Raw genomic sequence first — 10,125 nt, 5'->3', positions numbered from 1 at the left:
TTTCAGTTCCCTCCTAGGCACTGCCAGGGGCCATTGAGCAAGGCACTTGGCCCCTACTGCTCCCCAGGCTCCTGGTCTTTTTAACTGATTTGAACTGGAAAGGAAGGGTATGAAAAATGTGTAATCTGAAAAATAACTAAAGCTACCAGATAATCTAGAAATGTTGAATAAATAATATAAAAAAACACATTTGTCTCTATTCGCATTGTTATTTTTAAATATAAAAAAAAGTATAATTATTTGTTTTTTTGTTATCAGCGCTCTCTACTAATACATATTTTAAATAGGTAATTTCATCCCTTCATTTTATTTGCATTTTTTTTATAATGATACATTTTGTTGATGTCAGCTCCTGAATTGTGCTGTGTATTTGCCTGAATTCTTAGCCTGGAATGATTCATATTTATTTAACTTTAGCAAAATTAGGTTTTCATTTTGTTTCAATAACAAATGACGGAAGAGAGTTGATAACAACTACAAATATATACGCATATTTAAACAACTAGGAAAGTGCAATGAGGGAGAAATAAATAATCTTAACCAAAACAGTTGATAATGTCGAATTTCGAACGCATTATATTGCCATGGTTACTCCATTCAAACGTGGTTTTTAAGCATAACGGCCGAACGTTGGTGAATATTGACAAAAAAAGTATCTCATAACAGTTCAGCTTTCTTGATAGTTTATCTTTCTATAAAGTGAGTGAAGATGGAGGAAGCCCCGGAGCCGGCAGTGACCAACCGCGGCAGAGGGAACGCTTTCAGCCTCTACGTCCGGCATCACCTCTTCCTGCTCTCCAGCCTGATCGCCGTCTTCTTGGGTGAGTTCATCTCAGGCCGGAGAGCCCAGTGCAACTTTAAAAGAGTTTTAACTGAATTATAAATCTGCTCTTTCAACGTTTTAAAACTGGCTTACACACTTTAGCTGACTTCGGTTGCTTGTTGTATGTCTTATCGTTGGTTTTATGGATATTCAAATGCAGTTGCTTTGTTACTAATCGTGATGAATAATAAGCGCAGTTAAACTAAATGAACGGTATATTTGTTTTATTTCCAATAAGAAACATACTCAATTTCATTGTAATTAAGTAGCCTACATGTACTCAATTACTGTACTAAAAAGTAAGTTATTATAGGTTAAGTTAGCCAGTAGTAAAACGAAAGTAATAATTGAAGGCATTACGAGTACTTTTACTGTTGGTACTTAAAGTGCATGTTAACATAAAACGCCTCATTCGGTTGCCAGGGTAACGAATCTGATTTCTCCAGTTTAAACAGCCCCCTCTCGCGGACAGTCTTAACCACTGCATTTTATACTTTTATTTATTTATTTTAATGACATTTTCCAAACTTTATATTATTAAAAACATATTAAACATAGATACATCAGAAGGTTATATAAATAAAAGTGTATTTGTACTATTTTCAGTGAAATTAATATATTAATACGCATCATTTATTTAATGTTTTTATTCTGTATTTGGAGACACATGATCGATTGACATATCATTCTATTGAGTGACCCTGAAATAGCAAATTAAATAACAGACAATTAGATTAGATTAGATTAGAATCTTTAATGACCACACAGCCAGGCTGGTGGAATTCGTGTTCAGTGCAGAGTATTACAGCTTGTTCCATACAGTTCAACATACAATAAACAGACAATAAAAAGTACAACACACAGCACAGGGCAAAAACATATCATAATTTACAATTCAAGGTGTGGTGGATTATTATTGTTCATTGGGGTTATTTAGGCCCAATCCCAAAACACTCCCTCGACCCTACCCCTCCGTGATGGAGTGAACTCCGTCTGTAGCCACACTCGCAGCTCAACGAGGCTCCCTCCTGTCAGATGGAGGGAGTAAATACAGCAGCAAGCTTTGGGACGGCCTCCCCTCTCTCCGGAAGAAACAGGAAATGCATGTAACTGTATGTAACAACGGTTTCAAATCAGCATCTCTTAGACAAAAAGTTTAAATGAATAACTCAAATAAAACTCCAAACATCTTTCATTGTGTTTCAAAGCTCTTTTAGTTTTAAACCTGATGTTTATAAGCTTCTTAGTTTTTGCAACGGTCTGTAAATATACACAACTTTATAATAAAATGCACACATTTACCTTTTTCTAGACTAAACACAGGTATGATCCTAAATTAAAAACATATGAGGTTATCATGATGTTGTTAACATCGCAATTTATCAGTGGATGTTTGCTGGAACTACTTGTAAACAGCGTGTTTCCTGACGGACACACACAGCGTGACTCCGGTCAGGTAGAGACCGGTCTCGAGTCAGCACCGCTGCAGACTCGCTGTTTGAGGGCTTGATAACCCACTCCCCCTCCACACTCGTTGCTTTGGAACAGCCCTCAATATGGCGGACCCTCCGCGTGAACGCGCAAACGGAGGGGTAGGGTGTAGGGGTAGGGTGTAGGGGGCGGTTTGGGAATGGGCCTTAGAGTCCATTTAGGCCCAATCCCAAACCACTCCCTCGACCCTACCCCTCCGTGATGGAGTGAACTCCGTCTGTAGCCACACTCGCAGCTCAACGAGGCTCCCTCCTGTCAGATGGAGGGAGTAAATACAGCAGCAAGCTTTGGGACGGCCTCCCCTCTCTCCGGCAGAAACAGGAAATGCCGTAACTGTATGTAACAACGGTTTCAAATCAGCATCTCTTAGACAAAAAGTTTAAATGAATAACTCAAATAAAACTCCAAACATCTTTCATTGTGTTTCAAAGCTCTTTTAGTTTTAAACCTGATGTTTATAAGCTTCTTAGTTTTTGCAACGGTCTGTAAATATACACAACTTTATAATAAAATGCACACATTTACCTTTTTCTAGACTAAACACAGGTATGATCCTAAATTAAAAACATATGAGGTTATCATGATGTTGTTAACATCGCAATTTATCAGTGGATGTTTGCTGGAACTACTTGTAAACAGCGTGTTTCCTGACGGACACACACAGCGTGACTCCGGTCAGGTAGAGACCGGTCTCGAGTCAGCACCGCTGCAGACTCGCTGTTTGAGGGCTTGATAACCCACTCCCCCTCCACACTCGTTGCTTTGGAACAGCCCTCAATATGGCGGACCCTCCGCGTGAACGCGCAAACGGAGGGGTAGGGTGTAGGGGGCGGTTTGGGAATGGGCCTTAGAGTCCATTTAGGCCCAATCCCAAACCACTCCCTCGACCCTACCCCTCCGTGATGGAGTGAACTCCGTCTGTAGCCACACTCGCAGCTCAACGAGGCTCCCTCCTGTCAGATGGAGGGAGTAAATACAGCAGCAAGCTTTGGGACAAACTCCCCTCTCTCCGGCAGAAACAGGAAATGCCGTAACTGTATGTAACAACGGTTTCAAATCAGCATCTCTTAGACAAAAAGTTTAAATGAATAACTCAAATAAAACTCCAAACATCTTTCATTGTGTTTCAAAGCTCTTTTAGTTTTAAACCTGATGTTTATAAGCTTCTTAGTTTTTGCAACGGTCTGTAAATATACACAACTTTATAATAAAATGCACACATTTACCTTTTTCTAGACTAAACACAGGTTTGATCCTAAGTTAAAACATATGAGGTTATCATGAGGTTGTTAACATCGCAATTTATCAGTGGATGTTTGCTGGAACTACTTGTTAACAGCTTGTTTCCTGACGGACACACACAGCGTGACTCCGGTCAGGTAGAGACCTGTCTCAAGTCAGCACCGCTGCAGACTCGCTGTTTGAGGGATTGATAGCCCACTCCCCCTCCACACTCGCTCCACACTCGTTGCTTTGGAACAGCCCTCAATATGGCGGAGCCTCCGCGTGAACGCGCAAACGGAGGGGTAGGGTGTAGGGGTAGGGTGTAGGGGTAGGGTGTAGGGGGCGGTTTGGGAATGGGCCTTAGTGTCCGTATTGCAGAGGGGAAGAAGCTGTTTTTTAAGCGAGCGGTTTTGGCGGACAGTGACCTGTAGCGCCTCTCTGAGGGCAGAAGTTGGAAGACATGGGTGGTCTGAACTGCTGTACCAGGCTGTGATGGATAGTGTGAGGATGCTTTGGATGATGGCTGTGTAGAACTGGATTAGGAGATGTTTCCTCACTCTGTATTTCTTGAGCTGCCGCAGAAAGAATAGCCTTTGGTTGGCTTTTTTGTAGATGTGGTCTGTGTTGGTCTTCCATTTGAGGTTATTGCTTATGTGAGTGCCAAGAAATTTGAGTGATTCTGTGGTGGAAATGAGTTTGCCGGAGATAGATAGAGGTGATTTGGGCTGTGGCTTTCGCCTGAAGTCGATGATTATTTCTTGGGTTTTTGCTGTGTTAAGTAGGAGGTTGTTTTCTGAGCACCAGGTGACTGCTTGATGGATCTGAGTGAGGTATTGTGTTTCATTATTATTTGAGATGAGTCCTGTTATCGTTGTGTCATCTGCGTATTTATATATGTTGACTGTGGGTGCTGGGATGTGAGTTGGTTTGTGTAGAGTGAGAATAACCAGGGGGATAGGATGCAGCCTTGTGGAGCTCCTGTACTGAGGTGCAGAGGGAGAGATGTGGAGTTATTTATTTTGACCCGTTGTTGTCTGTTCCAGAGGAAGCTGTGGATCCAGTGACAGATGCAGGGGTCAGTGTTCATGTCCATTAGTTTATTGAAGAGTTTTTCCGGGTTGATGGTGTTGAAAGCGGAGCTGAAGTCCAGGAACAAGATGCGGGCGTAGGTGTTGGGGGATTCCAGGTGTTGTAGAGTGTGATGGATTGCCAGGTTGACAGCGTCATCAACGGATCTGTTGGTTCTGTAAGCAAATTGATATGGATCCATGAGGGGGGACGTGCTGGTTTTTAGGTGCCTGAGAATGATGCGCTCAAATGATTTCATCGCCACAGATGTGAGGGCTATGGGTCTGTAGTCATTGAGGCAGGATATTTTATTAGACTTGGGTACAGGGATGATAGTGGATTCCTTAAAACAGTGAGGAACTGAACACTGGCAGAGGGAGGAGTTGAAGATGTTGGTGAAAACAGGGGCCAGTTCTGCAGCACAGTGATGGAGTGCCGCAGGGCTGATGTTGTCTGGGCCTGCCGCCTTGTTTCTCTTCAGTCTCCTGAACGTGCACCTCACCTCTGCCTCTTTGATGAGGAATGGTGGGGGAGGGGGGGGAGATGGGGGTGATAGTGGAGCAACTGGAGAATGATCAAACCTGCTGTAGAAGGCGTTCAGTTTGTCCGGAAGCTGATGGTCATTTTCAGGTGTGGGGGGAGGCTTTGTTTTGTAGTTGGTGAGGACCTGAAGTTTTTTCCAAACTGTCCTAGTGTTATTGTTTGAAATGTCCTGTTCTATTTTTGAAGCATAATTGAATTTGGCTTTTCTTATTCCAGATCTAAGTTTGTATTTTGCAGCCATATAGTCCTCTTTATTTCCGGATTTGTATGCATAGTTTTTGTCCTTTCTTAATTGTTGAATTTTTTGGTGAACCAGGGCTTATTGTTGTTGTGTTGTTTTACTGTTTTTGTCGGGATGCACAGCTGCTCACAAAATTGGACATATGACGTCACTGTGTCGGTGTAGGCATGGAGGTCCCCAGCTGCGTTGAAAACTTCCCAATCAGTGCATGCGAAGCATCCACGCAACTTTTCGATGGCTTCTGTGGACCAGGACTTAGAGGATTTTATTGGTGTTTCCGAGGATTTTAATTGTTGTTTGTACTTCGGGATAAGCAGCAGCATTGCGTGGTCCGACTTGCCGAGCGGAGCTCCCGCAGAAGCACGGTAAGCCTCCTTGAGTGGAGTATAGCAGTGGTCGAGTGTGTTGTTTCCTCTGCTGGGGCAGGTAACTTGCTGGTGGTAGTTGGGAAGCTCCGTGGACAGATTGGTGTGGTTGAAGTCGCCTAACACAATTATTGCTGCGTCTGGATGTGCGTTTTCCACGGAGGAGATGTGACTGGCTAGATCGCTCATGGTGGTGTTAGCGTTAGCCTCAGGTGGAATGTAAACACCGATTATGATTACCGATGCAAACTCTCTGGGAAGGTAGGTGGGTCTGCATTTGACAGTTAGATGCTCCAGAAGTGGGGAACATGCATGGCTTAGCGAGGTGGAGTTTGTGCACCAGCGATGGTTGACCATAATGCATATTCCACCACCTTTAGATTTGTGTGTTAGTTCCACTGACCTGTCGGCTCGGTGGACTGTGGTATCCTGCGAGTGATACTGCTTGGTCGGGAATCGAATGATCCAGCCAGGTTTCAGTCAGGCAGATGGCGGAGCAGTCACCGTAGGTTTTGTTTGACTGGATCAGGAGGTGAAGTTCATCCATCTTGTGCCTGAGAGCGGAGGATGGGAATGACCACGGGGCCCTTATGAGCCATACAAGGGTCACAGCGGCGACAGTAGTCTTCGACATCCCTCCGGCACTGCCCCCAGTAGCAGCCCTGGCGAAGGCGGCGGAGAGTCTTAGTGACGCCAAAATGCCCAGAGCCTGCCGTTCCATGCATGGCCTTGAGTACAGCCTCTTGCAGGCTTCAGGTCCACCGCCTGCCATTTTTTCTCCCCCGTTGCTGGCTCCTTCCACACACGCTGCAGTACGCCCTGACACAGGCGCAGAGCCTCAAACTGCGACCACAGCCCCTTGGTTGCTTTGGAGAACACTGCCACTTGTCGAGCTGCAGCTCAGCCGGTGTCCTCCTCCAGCAGCTCCTTTTCACGGGTCTCTCCTTTCACAGTAATGGCATCCGTCGGCGGCACACGGGCGGCGGGAGAGAGTGTCTACATTGGTGTGACGCACCCCAGCCCGGTGCTCCACCTTGAAGTCGAAAGCTTGGAGCTCTTCTAACCACCTGGCGACCTGCCCTTCTGGCTCCTTGAATGTCATGAGCCACTGTAGTGCAGAGTGATCAGTCCTCACCATGAACACCTGGCCGCACAGGTAGTATTTAAAGTGCCTGATGGACAGCACCACTGCCAAGAGTTCCCTGCGAGTGACGCAATATCGTCGCTCTGCTTTGTTGAACGCCCGGCTGAAGTACGCCACCACCCGCTCCCCCTCTGGTGTAGTCTGGGAGAGCACTCCTCCTACACCCACACCACTAGCGTCTGTGTCCAGGGTGAATGGCAGAATGGGGTTGGCTGGGGCGAGGACCAGGGCCTCACTCAAGGCACGCCGAAGGCTGTCAAACGCTGCTTGACATTGCTCAGTCCAAACCAAATCACTGTCCTTCTGTAGCAGCTGGAACAGGGGTGCAGCAGTGCAAGCAAAACCCCACACAAACTTCCTGTAGTACGAGGCCAGGCCCAGGAAACTCTTCAGCTGCTTCTGGTTGAGAGGATTAGGCCAGTCTGCGACCGCCTGCACTTTCTCTTGCATGGTGCCGATGCCTTCGCCCCCCACTTTGTGGCCCAGGAAAGTGACCTCTCTGGGTGTAGCTTCAAGCCAGAGGCTCTGATCCTTTCCAGCACCACTCGTAGAGATCCCAGGGCCGCCTCAAACGAGCTGCCATGCACCAGAATGTCGTCCAGGTCAACCAAACACTGCTGACGGGGAATACCAGACAGCACGCTTGTGAACTGTCAACAGGGGGGTGGACACTCTCTCGTGAACTGTTAGCACTATACTAGGGGTGTAACGGTTCACAGAAGTCACGGTTCGGTTCGTACCTCGGTTTGGGGGTCACGGTTCGGTACGGGTTCGGTACAACAAGAAAAAGCAAAAAAAAGTCCCAATTGCATAATTCCAGGTTTGTTGTTATTTATTTTTGAACAGTAGTGCAAGTTTCAGTTTAAAAATAAGGAACTCTGACATTTTGAATAATTAACTGTATTACACTGTTAAAAACAAACCACAAACAGTACCACACACACTCAGATGGCCATATTATCAATAAGCTGTAAAACTAAAAAGAATGTCTTTATTATTTATTATCATAAATAATAACAAAGTGTTTCAAGAGGGCATAGTCGTTGAAAAACATATGTCAAAAGCTTCCGTTATTTATTTTGGTCTCACGGCTTTCATGTCTATTGCTTTATTAAAAACAGCTGGGATAATCTGTTGAACTGCTGTTGTCTTTTTCCGGGCTCCGGTGATTGGCAAATCTGGGTGATGCCTTCTGATATGATTTAGCATGTTTGGCGTGTGTTACCATTAGCATACCGCACCGCTGTCGAGCCACGCCGACACACCGTCTTCGTCCGATCCACCACTCGTACACCTCATCGTTATTGTAGTCCACAGGGAACCCGAAATGTTCCCACACAGCTGATTTAAAAGAAGCAGGTGGGTCTTCTAGCTCCTGTGTGTTATCTGAAATCGCCATACTAACTTTTCTTCTTTTTGTATTTTGTTCGTTTTGTTGTGTTTCTTCTTCTTCATTTGTTTTTTAAGGGCGGCTGGCACACAGCTTTTAGGCGCAATACCGCCCCCTGGATTATAGTGTAGTGGATACTGCCATGAATGACAGACTTTGTTCCCACTCGTAAAATAAAGGCGTATTCGTCGTGTGACTGCATGTGCCGAACCGTGACGGTACGGGACGAATACGGATACCGTTACACCCCTAGTTAGCACTGTGTTATGCATGCCCACAGCACCTCGCGGGAGCGTGCACAGCGTAAAGCAAATACTTTTGTTGATCTGTTCGGCAAAGTTAGGTTTGCAAACGATATAATTTCCTTTTGGGCGGGCATGCATAACACGGCATAATACCGGAGCCCCGCTACGGGGAAACTTTGGCGCTGTTCTGAGTTTGTTCTAATCTGTCAACATGACGGACGGCTTTCAGATTTTTGCGTCATTGTTAAAAAAATTCCGTCATAGACTGAAGATATTCGGCATTTCCTGTTTCTGCCGGAGAGAGGGGAGTTTGTCCCAAAGCTTGCCGCTGTATTTACTCCCTCCATCTGACAGGAGGGAGCCTCATTGAGCTGCGAGTGTCACTCCGTCACTGAGGGGGAGTGTGTAGGGGTAGGGTGTAGGGCGTGGTTTGGGATTGGGCCTAACTCACACACAACACAGCAGGGTCAACGTCACACACTCTCCAGCCCTAACCCTCTGCTCACCCAACCACAGGCCCGCACACTGACCAGCAATAATGTGCAGCTCTGTGATTGGCAGAGAGAAGGGGATGCTTGAGTGACCCACACAGCACCCTATACAGCATGGGTCGGCAACAGGCGGCCCACGGGCCATTGTTGGCCCGCCAGCAATAATATTTGGCCTGTAAAATTTGCTTTGTATTGTAAGAAAGGTATTGGCTCATCGGACATTTATGAGAGAAAATCCCTAATGTCCGAGTGCAAGTGAATGCAGCACAAGACGCGAGCCTTGTAACCCCTCCCCTGGCCCTGGCGCGAGCATGGAAATGTGATTGTCATTTGAACGGGACGGCGCAAAACGAGAAGCATTCGGTCGACCGAGAAGAGACTGTCAGCATTGATTCAAAATGCACTAAAGCTTTGGATCTTAATATGTTTGTGAGCAGGGGCAGACTGGCCATCTGTAGAATATGGATAATCACAGAACGGCCGGTCGTCAAGGGCCGGCTCGGTTCGCTGACGGCAGGCATCGCAGCGAGGAAATTATTGCTTATTATTTTAAGCAACACATTAAGTTGACGAAACACTCGAGTCAAATGTAATTAAAGTCAGATCGACTCGTGTCTTAAGGCCCTGACACACCAAGCTGACAACAGAGAACACGTCCCGACGGAACACGACTGTTGTGTCGCCTCACGTCTCCTGAGTCTTAGCCAACAGTCGCACTGGAACACACCGCAAAGACTTCAGCCGACGGCCAAGTAGCCCGTACACACAGACTGCGTGATATATACAAACTTCAGCTCTCTGAAGCAGAAAGAAACGATTTAAGCATTGTGGCTGGTAACCTTAAAGTACTGCTGCTACCACATTCCATGCATCAGTAATTATAATCCAAGATTATATTAATATACAACATCATAACACTGACAGGCAGCTGAACAGCCAATCAGAGTGATTTCTTTTGCCGATAGCTCCCTGATTCGACATGTTGAATCGGGGGCGGAAGGTGTCGGAACTGCCAAAAAGACACGACGGTGCGGGACACACCAATCTGAGTAGGGCGACAGGACTGAAATCGGCTTGGTGTTACCTGGCCTTTAGATGGG

General features: G+C 46.0%; 1 protein-coding gene across 2 annotated transcripts in view; it reads left to right on the top strand.

The window, feature by feature from the left end:
* The first annotated feature begins 620 nt into the window (after positions 1-620).
* The window catches only part of LOC117451354 (excitatory amino acid transporter 3-like), a 36,028-nt gene continuing 26,523 nt past the window's right edge, over positions 621-10,125 (top strand). For both annotated transcript variants that reach the window (XM_034089619.1, XM_034089618.1), the window contains exon 1: positions 621-821. In XM_034089619.1, coding sequence (XP_033945510.1) covers positions 710-821 — 112 coding nt within the window. In that variant the 5' untranslated portion in view covers positions 621-709. The remainder of the gene's footprint in view (positions 822-10,125) is intronic.

This window comes from Pseudochaenichthys georgianus, chromosome 8 (assembly GCF_902827115.2).
Source record: "Pseudochaenichthys georgianus chromosome 8, fPseGeo1.2, whole genome shotgun sequence".
NCBI lineage: Eukaryota > Metazoa > Chordata > Actinopteri > Perciformes > Channichthyidae > Pseudochaenichthys > Pseudochaenichthys georgianus.
This window is presented reverse-complemented; position numbering and strand designations above follow the sequence as displayed.